This window comes from Lygodium microphyllum, chromosome 28 (genome assembly GCF_053477565.2).
Source record: "Lygodium microphyllum isolate KBCC chromosome 28, Lygodium_microphyllum_v1.1.10, whole genome shotgun sequence".
NCBI classification, from domain to species: domain Eukaryota; kingdom Viridiplantae; phylum Streptophyta; class Polypodiopsida; order Schizaeales; family Lygodiaceae; genus Lygodium; species Lygodium microphyllum.
In genome coordinates this window covers 4,103,665-4,120,963 of record NC_141162.1, presented here as the reverse complement: position 1 = coordinate 4,120,963, position 17,299 = coordinate 4,103,665, and the positions used below count along the sequence as shown (strand labels likewise).

Genomic DNA, 17,299 nt, shown 5'->3' with positions numbered 1-17,299 from the left:
TGAAGCATGTATTTACTATTGGTAATTCTCAGTTTACAGCAAACAATTCATGTTGGTTTAAGCCTATGGAAGCTATGCGTAGGGCTAAACACATATCTATGAAACAGGCTATTAAGAAACTGAGATCATTGGGGCTGTTAGGCTGAAAATGATGGAATTTTAGGCTGAAATTTCAGCAACTATACATGTAGAAAATGAGGCTGAAAACAGAGTGTTGTCAGTATGTTCTTTGGATATGTATGATGTTATAGCATTGTTTGCTCAGCACGAAGGATTACAATGGGCTGAAGCACTTGTGGAGACAAAGTACAAGACAGTTGACAAAAAGGTGAAACCAATTGCTTGCTAGTTGTATTCTTCTCGTGTTTCAAGAGCATCAAGTTTAAAGTAAGTGCTTATTCTATGAATCCATGCTCATATATGTGTTGTCCTTATTGTTGTAATTAACAAGGCCATTCTTTATCCAAACAAAGCAACTAGGAACGTGGAGAGAGCATCGCAAGCCTATAGTAACTTCGTTCCTCCCAAAGCTATAGAACATAATATTAGTGAGTTTGGGAATGTCCCAATTCCCATTTTTCGAATACTAAAAAGGTGGCACCCGGATAACATGCCCATAAGTTTCTCAAAACTATATGAAGTGACCTATCATTGGAAAGCGCTTAAAAAATGGAATCTATTGAGCTATAGAGCGCTCACTTTGGAGTTATAGTGGTCAAGTTATGACAAATCCAAAGATTTGACCACGTGTCCCAAACTTATGGGAATTTTTCATATTCCCCAATATGGTGTTGTAGGGAATATACTGCCCAAGAAGAGGTTTAGGAAGGCCAAGGAACAATGTGTTGAAAAGTTCCTATAAAGATCGTACATGAACAAGGAGGACATCCAAAGTACCCTAGACAAAGTGGGGATTAGTAGACAAGATCTACACTCAACTCTTCAAAGCTATGCAAGAGACATTGAAGAAGAAAAGAGTGGAGGGGTCTTTACTTCCACAGGTATCTTTAGTTCAACAAATAAAATGCAATATCAACCAAAGAGTCTTAAAAGTCCTTAAAATCCTTGGTGAGCCCTTCCAAATCATAAATAGCTATCTTGGAAAGAAGAGTGTGTTAAAGTATAATAGTTGTAATAAAGCATTCTTTGACCTAATGACTTTATAAAGAGCTATTATTAGGTTTTATGGATTAGAGCATTCAATAGTAAATGGGATTGCCATTTTTATTATCAAGGTAGATAAAACTAAGATTGTGAAGAGTAAGAAAATGGAGTTTCTATCACCTTGGTGAATAGAATTCTTCAACCAGATAGCGAGCGTGATAAAGGTACAGACATCTAAGAGCATTTCAACATTAAATTAGAGTAAGACCTTTGATGATCGGGAGCATTTCAAGTTGACATGAAAGATTTTGACATGTTACACTACGTGTTTCAACGAACTCCTATACCTAAGGTGATAAGTGCTCAACAAGAAGGGAAGAAACTAAGCATTGAAGGGTTTAGACAATATAAGTACTCAACAAGTTGGGGAGAAACTAAGCATTAAAGGGTTTGGACAATATAAGCACTCAACAAGTAGGGGAGAAACTACGTGTTGAAGAGTTTGAACAATATAACATTGAGTGGCACATGGCCAAAATTTTAAACACACTAAAGTATGTGTATAATATATCAAGAGGTGCTAGTGCTAAGAGTTCTTACATTTTTGCCATGGCCATGGCCAAGGAGTGCAATATTGCTAGTTGGATTGAGGGCTTGATAAACATACCAAAGATCTAAACTTTCAAGCTGTTATAAGTATCCCTTTAATAAGCATCCATATGTATGTAGAATAGTTACAAGAAAATTATGTATCTTTAAATTGGATTTGCATGGAAATCGCAATTCTAAAAGGGCAATGATGATGATATTAGGGTTATTAAGAAGGTTATGTTATATATTATTCTCCACAAGCACAATGTTGTGATTGAGGACATGCCAAAACTTGGACTTAGCTCTTGCATTATAAAAATCGAAACAAAAGAGATGCAAATCATATAATAACTTATGCAAAAATGAAAAGTTTTTACAATGATTTTCCTCTAGGGTGAGACAAGGCCAGATATGGAACTCAAAGACTGAATAATCAAAGCTTTTATTCCTAGCTACATGGGCTCAAAGAGAATGGTTTCATCTTCTTTGCCGGCATTTCGTCATCCTCATCCTCCGATGTCGGCACTTGTATAAGTAATACTGGCACTATTAGAGGTAGTGATTGCACAAGAACCCTACCTCTCATCCACCTACAAAAATTCTATTTTTGAGTAAGTATACAAATTGTGCCCTTCCTCGACCCCCACTGCAATAGCATGAGTAGCCTATGATATGTAGTAAGGGGCCCTTAGAGATTGGCATCCATACCCAATTTCAAACGCTTGCAATGCAAATTGCTCTTTGATCAAAATTATTTTCTCTATATTCTCTTGAAGGGCATAGTCTCCACAAAACCTAGTCAACACCTGGAGTACAAAAAGGGGGGTCATGCACTTGTTCAAAGAATACTCATTGTGAAAGTTATAATCTGCAATAATAAACATCATATATATCATTTATTCAAATCAATACAATCTTTCTCTCTAATACATTATAAGACATAGTATTTGTGAACTGTCATACTATAAAAGGGCTCACCACCCATGGGAGGGATTACTACTCATAGGAGGGGTCTCTCTCAATTCGTAGTGGCTAGTTCAAGATTCAATCCACACCAAGGTCACCAGAGAGAGACATGATGACTCTTCCCTTAGTGGAGCCATCTCTCACATTATTTATTCAAATCAATATAATAGTTCTCTATAATACATTCTAGGACATAGTATTTGTGTACTATTGAACTATAAAAGGACTCACTACCCATGGAAAGGGATCTCTCTAGCTTCTTGGTGGTTAGTAGTTCAACATTCAACTCACACCAAGGTCACCAAAGAGCAATATGATGACTCTTTTGTTAGTGGAGGTACCTCTCACATTGGATTTACACCATACAAGGGTCACCAACAAGTCTACCCTAAAGTGCTATTGAGGGCATCCCCTTTAGGAAACTATACATCCTTTTAAAGAGAATCTAGATATTTGAAGTTGATATTCAATTTGGTTAGAAATAACACAAAGTTAGAAATAGCACATACCTACTACATTTTCAAATGGCATCTCATGCAAAGAGCCATCATTGGATGGGCTCCTTGATAGACAATGTCAAGGGAGCAATGGTTGGTGAGAGAGCAAGGGCAAAACAGGAGCCACATGAGAGCAAATGCACTGGAGAGCAAGAGAGCTGACATGATTGCAAGAGATCAAGAGAGCACGAGTATAGTATGAGAGGGTATCCTAAAGTTCTAAACCCTAAACACTTTGAGTAATCCCTGGTAGTACAAGGTGTACCTATATGGTCAATGGTCCCTCCATAGAGTTATTGAGTGATTATTTCCTTTTGGTTACATTGCTAGCCCCAAAATTCCATTTTGCACTATTTAGAATTAATGAAAAATGTGTTTTTATAGGATTCTCTCCTTTTTGTCTTTTTTCTTTTTCGAAAATTCTCTCCTTAAGATTCTCAACCTCTAATGCTAGTTAAAAGACGAGGACTGGCAAGTCAAATCCCTGATTGGATAGATTGCTCGTATCTAGAGGATGCAACAATCAATCGAGTAGCTACCTTTATGACATTTGTGTGGTATACTAGACACCTTCAATTTAGGCACTCTTGCTTGGAGTTTAGGGCAAGTGGTTAGGAGATTGGACTACAATGCAATGTGTCAAGTCTTGGAGAGAGAGTTCCTAGCCTATTGCCAACTACTCATGGCCGTAGGGCTGTGGGGGGTGGTCTTGCAAGGTCCATCAACAAGCTTGAGAATGTGAGAGCCACTGTCAAGCCCATTTAAGGTCCCAACATATGAAGAGTTCAATATTTTTCTATGGGGGGTTAGTCCCATTGATAGATCGTGTAAGAAAAAGACAGAGATCAATAGCTTTTGGATAAATATAAAATAAATTGATCTAACAATGCATTCCACCATACACTTGTTAAGACCTATTTGCAATATGCATCATATATTAGCAAACTACACAAGGCAATCGATGGGATAATCAAGATGTCAAAAGATTTAGTACCTGATGTTGAGAAATATGAGAAAGATACATTATCTATGTATTGGGAGATATAATGCCTATAATTCACCTTTACATTCTACCATCTTTATTATAGACCTTTTGAGTTTCAAGGTAATAATCAAGAAAACAATGCTAAGATCAAGCTTCATTGGAGGCTTATTTGAGAGAACTCGATGCCCAATGTACATACCAAGCACAAGATTAAAGATCGACCTACTATCTATAAGAAAACACAAGACTCTTATGGCTATGATGATGCTCAATTGAACCACTAGAAGATTGCCACACCTTAATGATGGAAGAACTTTAGATCAAATGGACCAAAGGTACAAAATTTGACTATCCATATCTTAAGTTAGACGATGAGCTCCTCTTGGTCAAAGCAATCATAGTGTCGCTGATGCTTTTAATGCATAAAACGTGCTTCTTTATTTGTTTCATTGCATAAAATGTGCCGTGAAGGAAATCCACTGCATGGATCTACATACTATTCCAAGTGCAATAAGATCTATGATCAAGGTTAGCTTGCTGGAAGAATAATTTTTTTATAATGCGCTGAGTATATGGTATAATATTATGAAGAAAAGAATCATTTATTCATTGCAGATGCAAACACAGCGCTGAATTGTGAAACATAACATCTTGTGAAAAGTAAAGAAAAGTAGGAACATAATATCTGAGCAACTAAAATATGCAACTTCTCACGAGTCATCGCAATCACTCAATGCTAAATGAGATGTCGCGGTGTACTTAGGACACAAGATTGCTCATTATATACTAAAGAGCTGCTCATGCTGCTGCAAAACAATTACAATGCTTAGTACTTAGTAACAATGCTTTCACGCATGGCTGAGCACATACTAGTAAAAACACCTCACTGTCACAAAGTCAATACCATGCTTTCATGCAGTGCTTAGTGCATACTAAAAACCACAGTAGAGTGCTAAAAGCTGTGATACTCTTGCTAGAACTCTGTGCTTGATGACTGCGAAAGAGAAATGATTATTAGATGGAACACTAATATAATTTCATGCCATCCTAGAATGCTCCCGTCAGTGTGAGAGGAGTATGGCGCATTACAACATGGTATGGAAACTTCCCTGGGGTGCCAGCTGTTGCAAGGGTTAGAGTCTAGAGATCCTCAATGTGCATTACGAGTAGAACTTTGCTGGCAGACTTCAAGAAGCTTGCCAAGATGAAAGTGGAGGAGTCTCAGAGTTATAGTAAGTCCATGCATTCATATCTGGGTACCTCTCTCCTGCAGCAGCATCCTCATGGAAAAGCACCTCAATCTCTTCAAGGTCCTCCTTTGTGAGTTTCACCTTGAGTGCCCCGACATTCTCGTCAAAATTTTTCACCTTGGTTGTGCCTGGAATAGGGACAACATCATCTCCTTGATGCTGTACCCAAGCAAGGGCAAGCTGACCTGGTGTGCATCCTTTTCTTGCAGCCAGCCCATTCAATGCATCAAACAATACTTCATTTTTCTCCAAGTTTTCTCCCTTCAATCGAGGTTGTCCATACTGTGCAATGATCCATTTAAATCATGGATTAGCAAAAGCAGCAGGCACGGTACACAATCAAACCCCTACCTAATCACACTACTCTGACATTGGCTTTAAAATGGAAAGTAAAACAGGTTTGCTGACATAACCATTGGTGCTAGTAAAGCTTGCCCACGACTACTTGTACCCTTCTGATCTCTAGGTTGCACAAAGGATGTATAAAGCCATATTAAACTAAGCCTCAAACTACAACAATACAGTCAGAATCATACACATACCTTCCGAAAATCATTGTCCGCAAGACCTTCCAGAACTTTCGAACCAGCAGAGAAGAAACCCCGCCCAAGTGGGCTGTAAGCTACTATACCTATTCCCAACTCTCTGGTTACACATGAGAAAAACCACAGCATAAGGAAAAATCTGAAAACAGAAACATGTGCATGTCAGTTGATCTAAAACGTGTCTGAGCTGACAGTATGTTCAGCAACCTGCAGGTGGGTATAATATCTTTTTCCACATCACGCGACCATAGGGACCATTCTAGCTGTACTGCAGTGATGGGATGTACAGCATGGGCTCTTCTTATTGTTGATGCAGATGCCTCTGAAAGGCCTAGGTATTTCACCTTTCCTTCCTCCACCAGTTTTTTCATCTCTCCAACCTGCAAGCATTGGTACAGGTAGAACCTAATGAGATCCCTGTTTTGTCTGTAAAATAACCACAAACCTTGTGACTTCGTTCATTTGAAAGATCTGGAATTTTCTTCATTTCAGTTTCCAATCCCTCAAACAACTACTTTGCACATGCATTGCTCTCATTTAACTGGAATGAAAAACAATGTAGCATTTATGCATGCTTGGTCAAGTACACAGCAAGCAACCACCCAAATTCCCCTACCCTATGGTAGACAGGGACTCAAGGCTGGTTAGGAGACTCACAGTAACTTCAATAGGAACCCTTGTATCAACACGGTGCTGGTAATAGAGATCAATACAATCCACATCAAGCCTCTTCAAGCTTGCTTCACAAGCTGACCGCACATAAGCGGGATCTCCTCTGAACTCTCGTTGGCCATCCTTATAGCATATGCCAAACTTAGTTGCAAGTTGAACCTTATGCCGGATACCTTTTAAAGCCTGTAATCATGAAAGACTCAGCACAACAGTCTGCCAATACAATACATTATTTTCTGAATTGCCTAAGACACATCAATATCATCACAGAGTTCACAAATATCCCAACAAAATTAGTGCATGATCCCTTCTCTGGAAACATGAAGCTCAGATGTTGACTTTGCAGTAAATCAAGTTTAGCAAGCTATTGTCTAGTTTGTTCCACGTTGCTTCAACAGTGCTGGCTATTTTACAAGACCGACCGATCCATCGTTAAAACAAAGAACCGTTTCCGTTTTGGTTGTGGAAAGACTGGCAAAATGTTCCAATAAGTCAGTGACAAAGAATTGCATAGTTTGATAAGTGAAATTCAGCGTCTGCTTTGAGATAAACAATTGAATCATTCGAATGAGCTTGAAGTTTTACCTCTAATTAAAGCAAAATCAAGTTACAAGTTGCCTGGAGCGAGCTAGTGGCTGAAGCTTTGATAATCAGAAATGCTTTTGATGGACAACACGACATGCTCAGGATGCATCATGTTTTGCTAGTCAGAGATAAAGGATGGAATCGTTTCAATAAGGCAAATGTAGTGCCTCCTTTGAGGCAAATTATTCAAGTACTGTGAAATGCAACTTCTGTTTTGAAATAAGGCATCAAATCGCCCAAAAATAGGATGAAATGCGGTGTCTACTTTGAGAACGTAAAGGTTGAATTATCGGTGAAATGCGATGTCTTTAGTTGAATATTGCTGCTTAAACTCGAATGAATCCATACTCGTATCATGCAATGCGATGGAGTGCTATCTTTGAAAGGCCTGAAGCTAAGTTAACTGCTTAAGCTTTGATATAGAAGGAAATGCTTGCAATCGGGGGACATGAATCTCACCTTGCCGAGAAGGATCTCGTTAAGGAAGGGGCCATAAACGTCAGAGGTGTCGAGGAAAGTGATGCCAGAGTCGATGGCATGATGGATGAGCTGGATCATCTCGTCCTCGGGCTTAGGGCCGCCGTAGATGCCTGACATTCCCATACAACCGAGGCCCTGCACGGAAACCTCCAGTCCCTGCGATCCAAGCTTCGTGCGAGGCACCTGAAAGGAAGCCATGGCCTCTCTCTCTCTCTCTCTCTCTCTCTCTCTCTCTCTCTCTCTCTGTGTCGCTCTGTGCGCCCGCTAATCCCAGCAGTTAACGCTTATACTGGTCATCGTATTCGCGTGTTGATGAGTTGCCGCACCCAAATACTTTCAAGGCTAAGCTTGACGTGTGCCATGACGTCAACAAGTTGTGAAGACCATTAGTAGGAATAACAAAACACCATGTAGCTCATGATTTGAATGCATGAAGGTCTACATGGGTCCATAGCTCAAACATTGGGTACACCATTGAAGTATCTTTCACATTTCAAAATACTCTCAAACCAAAAAAAAAAAAAAGGAAAGGTATGCCTTCTAACTATCCCCTATTATTTCTCTTCCTTTCGAGCAAGTTGCATCATTTTTTCTTTTAAATAATTGACTAATACTCGCATCATACGGCAGTGGAATGAAGAAATATTGGGTATATTTAATGAAAGGCTCATAAAGGAGTAACAATGAGAGTTCAATAGAGTAACACTCAAGGATGCAACGCTTTCACGTTTTACAAAGTTCAAAATAATAAATAGGTTACATGGTTCAATTGTCGGGCGTATTAAACTTATATAATACACAAGAATTCATATTATAGCTTCGAGTGGCTAATAAAATGCATCTTTTATGTAGAATTGTAAGTAAATTGGGATGGGTGTGTTTTTCTTTTTGGGATGTCACCTTACTAGCCCCTTTACCCTATATGCAAGTCTCATCTGCAACATTACATTAAAGTAGGAGGGGAAAGGAAGCCCTGCAAGTGTTAGCAATTTTGCAAGGATCTCCCAATTTTCGAGGGGGCTACCATTATCTTAGAGTCTTTAATAAATGACATTGCCAAATGTTACATACAGATGTAGAAGAGGATACTTTTCACAACAGTCTTGAACGATCATAGATACGAGGCTTTCCTCCAAAAGCCACCTTTTTCACATAATTGCAATGTTATTGGGTGGGATATGGGAAAAGGATGTGGGTCTTAGTGTATCTAAAGTGGTCCATCAGCACCCGAATTATCATTCAACTTTCATACAGCAAAGGCGGCTCCTCTGTAGGTTTTCTCACAAGTGCTACAAAACCATCATACTTAGAAAGCCAATATATTTTGTATCAGCACCCGAATTATCATTCAACTTTCATACAGCAAAGGGGTCTCCTCTGTAGGTTTTCTCACAAGTGCTACAAAACCATCATACTTAGAAAGCCAAAATATTTTGTATAATATCACACACACACACACGTGATATGTACTCGAATCTAAAATATGTGTAAAGCATTAAAAAATAAAATCCCATTATCTATTCACTATTAATTTTTTCTACATCATTTTGTACATAGATTTTGACTTGTTGCAAAGCACTTAATAGCATATAATTATTCTCCATTATTTTACCCATCTAGTGGACTATACTACTAGTATATAGAATACATGCCATGTTTTGATAAATTAGAATATCATTGGTAACCATGCTCGATAAATGTAAGAAGTTGGAAATAGTTAAAATGTTGATAATATGCCATGTCACACTGACATTGGTATATAAGGAGATAAGTTGTAATTTTCCACACCTTTTGACAAATCAATACATTTACAATCTTTCTCTCCCTTCTTGTTCCAAGCTTCCATGGCTTCTTCATCTTTCCTGTCTTTCTCTCTCCAATTCTAGTCTTTCTCTCTCCTCGTCACTCTATTTTTCTCTCCTTGCAGTCTTTCTCTCTCCTCTACAGTCTTTCTCTCTCCTCTTTCTCTTCCCCTAGTTCTCTCTCTGACAAGTGGTATCAGAGCCTAGGTTCTTGGTCCCAGTTAGTCCCTCATTTTTACCTAGTTACAACCTTCTAGTTACATGGAATTTTGAGTCACAGGTACACAAGTACGGGAGCAGTAGGGGAGTTTCCAAAGCATCTCTGGACCACAAGGACTGCATGCAGGAGCATTAATGGCAGCTTTCATGAAGACCACATAGACCTTGGCAGCCTTTCTTGGAGTCTTAAATGGAGTTTGGACCAAAAATGGAGGCAGACATACAAAGATGGTAGCTCGTTTTGCAAGCTCATGCCAATTTTAAAGTTAGAAGAAGGATCATCCTTCATCTTCATCATCATCAACAGAGGAAGAGGAAGGAGAACACAAGGAGCTGCCAGAAAGTTTTCACAAACGCTGCAATCTTGCTGTGAGCACTAGCTCATTTTTGGATCTTATTCAGAAGAAACAAGCACCCTTGCCATATCCCAATGGCAAAAGAGAGGTGAGAGTGAAGGCTCTTGAGGCAACTCAGGCAGCCAGAAGGCAAGAAGAGAAACGAGAGCAGGAGCGGAAGATGAGAAAACTGGAGTGCAATGAAGCTAGAAGTACAGAGTCAGAGCTGAAGCAGCCTAGAAGGCAAGAAGAGAAACGAGAGTAGGAGTGGAAGATGAGAAAACTGGAGTGCAATGAAGCTAGAAGTACAGAGTTAGAGTGTTTGTTGAAAGCCAAAGTGCTGTCAAATCACACTGTTAGTGGTGCGGCCAAAGGTGTAACGAGCAAGGTGAAACGTGTTGCTCAGCTAAAGCAAGAAGACTGTGGAGAAGAAAGTTCTCGAGGCTCTCAACTCCTACAGCAGATCTAAGATCTCCCTCTCTTGGTTGTGAAGAGCTGTTTGAAGGTCTCTAAGTACTATCTCTCCCTCTGATACAGCCGAGAGGCGCTCTCGGCCCGCATCATCCTTGTAAAGGTCATTGCCAAAGGAGACATCACTGGCATATCCTGCGGTTGTGTTGGGGTCATCATCATCCTTGTCGGCAGCATCAAATCGCTTCTTCAGGGGCATTTTGGAGCCAGATGCACTTCGATTGATTTCACCTGCTTTTGCGCCTACATTGTCATCCCAGAAGTCGTCATCGTTGTCCCTGTCATGCTTGGAATCCATAGGCTCATCGTTAGAAGGTCATCGTCATCATCGCCGCGGCCGTGCCCCTTCTTCCAGAAGGCGTCTAGGATCACGTCATCAAGATCAGAAGATGGTTTCGACATGGCAGCACAGGGATCTCTACCTATCGACCCTGAAGTGCACAGTCTCAGTCTTCCATAGACGCAAACACAGCCAGAAAGAAACGCCGCTAATGCAGAGGAATGAGCAGAAATAGTAGCATTAAATCTTTCAAATGTGACCGACGACTCTCTCTCATGAGAATGAATCATGTCACTGAGGCCTTATGCAATTTTCTGCCAGCTTGGGGATTCGATCAAGGCAGAGCTGCCTGTAGGTGCCAGGATCACCAGATGATGACAAAGGGAGTTGTGTCTCGCTAAATTCCTTTTGACATAGCTGACATTACAGTGCCCTAACCGTGCGTGTCTCTGAAAGTGCCTGATATCTAAGGCAGAAGAGAGCCATCGACGTGGAGTAGTCTTCGAGCTGCCTCCCTAAACTCTGAGACCTCCTCCACATCCTTGTCCATCTTGTTCTGCAGTGCCTTCTATTCCTGCATGGTTAGCGATCAATACTGACAGAGCCCCGAGCTTCTCTTCTAGATTTTCTATAGTGTCCCTTATTGCTGCAGCCAGCTCTTGTTTCAATTGAGCCTCATCTGAATGTGGCACTGATGAGGCAAAACCATTTGTAGTTGAATCTGACCAATGCCCCTGACCCACAGCTCCAAATGGGTTCCACGAAGTTTCACTAATTCCTGAAGCACAGTTTTCACCATACGAAGTGGTTTGTTATCTGCCCCAGCTCTTACAAGAATAAATGATGCCCTAGATCCTCAGTCTGATGAGGCCTAGGATACTCATATGCTTGAAGGCTACAGAGAATGTCACTTTGAGCTATCTAATACCCAAGAGATCAGCAAACAAGTTGTTTATATTAAGTGCAATCAACTGATGATGATGAAGATAATGAAGATGATTATAATGATGTCTGTACAGCTTGACTACACTTCAGATCACTGAACCTATAAAACCTGTAGAATTCTGATCAACATGTTTCAGCTCTCTTGTGGAAACAACAAGTGTTGAGCCAATCACCATCTGACCCAGGCATCTAAAGGCATTAGGAGTCTCATCAACAACTCAGAAATGGTCAAAGAATGGGAGATGTAACACGCTTTACATTGATAAAATGAAGAGATGTATTTCTTATACTTTGTGCGCTTGGAGCAGTTGATGTCATAAGGACAGTTATACTGAGTTTTCCAAGCATTACAAATCATTTACCCCAGATGTTGGAAGCAAGTTGGATATTTCAGAAGAGCTAAGTGGACTCTCTGATATCTACTTTCAAATTTGAAAAAAAACATTGAGTCTTGGCTGTTGCTACAGCTGCTGCAGGGACAAGGGCTCCTGAGATCCAGTAACTTCGTCAGTTACATACACTACACATGCTACCCTTGCATTGTGAGTCCAAACCTTAGCAGCAACAACATTGCACTTGAGGCTTGTGAGAACAGCAGAGATATCTGACAACAGTCCTGGTCAATCAATGCCAGTCAACTTTATGGATGTGTGTTCAGCAATTGATTGAACACCCACAGTATGTCCCAAACATATTCTTACCTCTGAACTTGCAACAGTTATTTTTGCTCCCAAAGCTTGTTGCATATACTCAATTAAACTTTCATCTGTAAGTTTGTGTCCAAGTTGATCTGTAACATGGAAAACATCCATGAACCAACCACCATCTGAGGATATATAGGCTTTGGGGATGCAATCTTGTAATGCCATATTCATGGAACGTTGTTTCCTACTCATTTGAGTGTATAGGCATTGGGTATCGACTCAAGTTGGATAAGAAGTACTCAAAACACTTGGAACAGGGCTAAAACAGGGTGCAGTCCAAACAGGGACAGATTTGGAAAAGTTGCTACAGAAATTAGTAGCATCATTCTAACGACAAAGGAACAATTGGAAGTGATACTAGACATCATAAGCTTCGAGTGGAGCCATCAAACATCTCATTTGGACACATATTTCTCGAGCTAGAGCCTATTTGGTACCGGTAGTTCACTAGCAGTTTACTGTGGACAGTTCTGGAAATTCTTAAACAGAGAGGGGTACTGCTACTCCTAAATTCAAACCAGGATTTCTAATTGATATTAGACATCCTAACCTTCGAGTCAAGCTAGCATACACCTTATTTGGACTTCTATTTTTCAAGGAACAACATATTTCTTCAACTTGATTGCAATGGCAGCTGAGAACAATAGCTCCAGCTCTAGTGAACAAGGTTGGCTTCAAACACAAGCTAATATTGACAAACTTGTAGCTTCGAATGAACAGTGTATTGCTCTTATAAAGGCATATATGGAAAAAATAGCAAGACCTGAATCAAATGCTTATGCTCATGGCCAGCATCAATATGCTGATGGTACACCTGAATCAAATGCTTATGCTTATGGACAGCATATATATGCTGATGGTACACACTATGATCTACATGCATCTTATGAATATGAACATCAACAACATGCAAATGAATATGAGCAGTATGCTAGTACATCTGGACAGCATGTTAATGCTTATAAATATGATGTACCATATCATAATGCAGAGTATCATCCCATTGAACCTTGGCAGCAGAATGGGTATTATGGTCAACATGCTTATGCTTATGAGCATCCATCTCTTCAGCAAAATAGTTCTTATGGATGTAACAAAAATGGTTATGCTTATCAGTACACTTCTAACTTTGATCAACAGCAAGCAAGTGATTATGACCAATACAGTGGGATCAATGATCAAAGGCAACATGCTTATGAATGTGAGCAGCAAACATCAGTGGAAGCAAATGCATATGCTCAACCAAATTGTTCCTCTGATGTGCAGCAGGGCTATTATCACCATATGCAGTATGGACAACATGAGCAATATGGTTATGAGTATGGACATCCATCTGTTGTACATGATGAGCATGGACAGCCATCTGTTGTACATGATGAGCATGGACAGCCATTTGTTACACATGAACAGCAAGATGACTATGAGCAGCATGTCAAAACTATCATAGAGCTGACCAATGGTGATGAGCAGGTGTGTAAATTGCTATCTAAAGCTAAACGTGTTAGACACCTTACTAGTGATACAATACGGGAACTACATGCTACGGGCTTATGCTATCGTTGTGCTAAGCCACTATCTTGTAATCACCAAGCCACATGTAGAGCAAAGTCTGCCAAAATAATTTTGCTATTTGAATATTATGATGTAAATGATGGAGAACATCTTGTTGAATACCATTTTGGTATGAGTCCACAACAAGAAGTTCAACAACAAGAAGTTCAGTTCAAGAACGCAGGTTATGGACAGCACGTGGACTTGGAAGACCATCATGCAATGGAGACTTTGTTAGTGAGTACTATCATGATGATCGTGTTTCGAGCAGTATTTGATTTCGATCTTATGAAAGTTGATCCTATGCATGGCAAAGATACAACTTTTCCTTTTGATCCGGGAGGCTATAGCTGATTTTGACCTCCTGTATAGATTAGTACTACTATTGAGTATTAGGTAATCTTTTCTTTTATCCCTTGTAATGCTGTACAGAGTAGTACTCTGTTCTATCCATCTCCTCTTTAGCTTGTTTCTAGGTTTGTTTTTGAGGACAAAAACTTTTGGGAAGGGATGGATTGTAAGAAGTTGGAAATAGTTAAAATGTTGATAATATGCCATGTCACACTGACATTGGTATATAAGGAGATAAGTTGTAATTTTCCACACCTTTTGACAAATCAATACATTTACAATCTTTCTCTCCCTTCTTGTTCCAAGCTTCCATGGCTTCTTCATCTTTCCTATCTTTCTCTCTCCAATTCTAGTCTTTCTCTCTCCTCGTCACTCTATTTCTCTCTCTCCCTGCAATCTTTCTCTCTCCTCTACAGTCTTTCTCTCTCCTCTTTCTCTTCCCCTAGTTCTCTCTCTGACAATAAAATTCAACTTTAAGTCGTTAGTGTTGCCTCATGCAAGGAATTTGCACTTTTAAACTCCATAATAGGTGTAGGTGATCAACCATATACTAGTGTTGCCTCATGCAGTGAATCTACATCACAAATTGTTCATATTGCCTCATGTGATGAATCTGCAGAGAGAAATATATCGATGTAACCTCATATGGTAAATCTACATCGTGAGCCACTATTATTAAGCGAATCACATGGCAAGTCTAGAATCCTAAATTTTTAATATAGACAATATTATGAAACATAAAAGAATCAAATAAGTTACCATTTTTAAAAAGAATAAAATAAAATGCACGACAGGGACCAACCTCCCTTATGACAAAAGCCATGGTTTGTTATTCTATGTTATGTAATGTTGATTACATAACTATTTACATTCATGTAATTTGTCTACATTCAAAGAAAATGCAATATCAATCAAACTACAGAGTGTTATGAATTAAGAGGTCTCTTGTAGCTTGTTGTAGTTGATGGAAAAAATTATGAGTGGAAAATCATGTCATTTTGATATCAACATCATGTCTTGCATGTGCCAAAACCCCCAAAATAGCTTTGAAAGCTTTGAATGGTGACTCCATATGAGGGAGAGACAACATAACTCAATTATTGCCCTGTTCTCAAAAAAGCCTAATCCAATGTGTGAGAATCCAAGAGTTCTATAAAAGGAGAGTAGGAGGTGCAAGGGGCCCTTGCCTTTACCTTGTACTCAAGTTAATGTCTTGAGAGAGAAGTGAGGATCCCATACACGAGTATGGTTTTTTGTGTAGAAGTTCATGGAGTCTTGCGGAAGTTTTTGGATGTTATTGAGTTTATGCTTGATGTATCAAATATTAAAAAGGTATGAAGAGATTCTTTGTTTCAAACTCAAGATTTTCATGTTTGAATGTTGTTGATGCTCTACTTTGAGCTTGATTTTAGACAGATTTGAGCTACGAGAGGCATTGTTGGTTGTTTGGTTTCATGTGTGGCTTGTGTGGTGTTTGTAAAATTTTAAAAAAATTTGAGTTTGTGTTGTTCATCAACAAAAGTCAATTATCCTAATCGGCACTCCTTAACAACTCGTTATTGGGTTGTGAGTGCGGCTTGTTCTCAATCATTGCTCGCATAATAGTGGCTAGTTTTGATACATGGGGAGGACTGCTGAGAGGGGATTATGTCACTTATGCTATGGACCTCATCCATGTCAAAGTTGTAGAATAAGGATATTTCTCTACAAGCTATTTCATGCTTAGGATCATGGCTTAAACACATCCATTAGATGAAATATAGACTCAAAAAGAGCCTTTTAGCTTAAGAGTTCACGACTCTCCTAATGACAAGAGATTTGAGGTAGACTAATGGGAGAGGGGATGATGTGCACATTTTATCCACTCCCTTTTTTCCTTGGTCCCTACCACTTATAGGCTTGTCCCCCTATGTCCCATCCCCCCCCCCCCCCCCAAAAAAAAAAAAACTTTTACTACCCCATGTCCAGTGCACCGGGCATCCAAAAAGGTAACCCAAAATTTGAAAATTCCCCCTTCAAAAATGCCTTCCCCCCCAAAAAAAAACCTCTTCTTGTGATATGTATAGTCAAAAAATGCATTTTTTTGTGTCTTTTTGCAAGACATGCTTTCTGTTTTGTCATTCTCTTACTCCCATTCCACAAACCTTCCCACATTTCTCTGCTCCCAGCTTCTCTCAACCATAGCCATAAGACCCCAGCTTCTCTCAGCCATAACCTTACAACCCCAACTTCTTTCAACCATAGCCACACATCACCCAACTTCTCTCCTTCTTCCATGGTCATTATCTTACCTCCATCCCACAAATCTTCTCATCTTTCTATCCTCACATAGCCATATCCACATAGCCTCCAACTTCTCCCAGTCGTAGCCACATAGCGCCCAACCTCTCTCTTTCTTCTGAGCATGGTCGTGGCCTTAGAGCCTCTATATTCTCCCAGCCATAGCCACCCAACACCCAGCTTCTTCTCTTTCTTCCATGGTAATTTTATTTATTCCATTTCGCAATATTTCTCATCTTTTTGTTCTCATACAATCCTCCTTACTTTCATTACCATTCCAATGGCATCTACATGTCAGCAAAAATATGACCCCATGATTCCATATCTATTGTTTTTGCACACAATACAAAGGATGAACATGGCAAATGGGAGGGAGCATTGTTTAAGAAGGATTCATGGGTCTACATGCAACCTTCAGCAATAGGCCTCATCAATTTTGACATCATGGTATACTACAAACTCTTTGGAAGGGTAGAGTGCTTGGGTTTCGAGAGGCTCGAGATGGTGGTCTTGTTGCATCAATTCAATGTGTGTATGGTGTGAAGGACGTGAAGATACCTCATGGGACTGTGCGACAAGCTTTTTCCTCCAATTGTAAGTCAATGCTTTTATGTTCTTAACTTCTCATATGCTTTTGAGGTTTTTACTTCTTCTCTCTTGTTAGCACTCTTCTTATGGAGGTAAGA

The 17,299-nt window shown here is 39.7% G+C and overlaps 1 protein-coding gene across 1 annotated transcript; it reads right to left on the bottom strand.

Moving 5' to 3' along the window:
• Positions 1-5,130: 5,130 nt before the first annotated feature.
• Positions 5,131-7,978, bottom strand: LOC148011136 (putative aldo-keto reductase 2). Its single transcript, XM_087669969.1, has 5 exons — positions 7,655-7,978; positions 6,596-6,793; positions 6,146-6,318; positions 5,936-6,038; positions 5,131-5,675 (listed from the first exon to the last, which is right to left on the bottom strand). Exons 1-5 carry the CDS (start codon positions 7,871-7,873, stop codon positions 5,331-5,333), a joined length of 1,038 nt encoding a protein of 345 aa, XP_087526095.1. The 5' UTR covers positions 7,874-7,978; the 3' UTR covers positions 5,131-5,330.
• Between the last annotated feature and the right edge of the window lie 9,321 nt (positions 7,979-17,299).

Coding starts and splice junctions, on each gene's coding strand:
- LOC148011136 (XM_087669969.1), bottom strand. CDS start 7,873: ATGGCTTCCTTTCAGGTGCCTCGCACGAAGCTTGGATCGCAGGGACTG. Junction 6,794..7,654: donor ACGAGATCCTTCTCGGCAAG/GTGAGATTCATG, acceptor TCATGATTACAG/GCTTTAAAAGGTATCCGGCA. Junction 6,039..6,145: donor GATATTATACCCACCTGCAG/GTTGCTGAACAT, acceptor ATGTGTAACCAG/AGAGTTGGGAATAGGTATAG.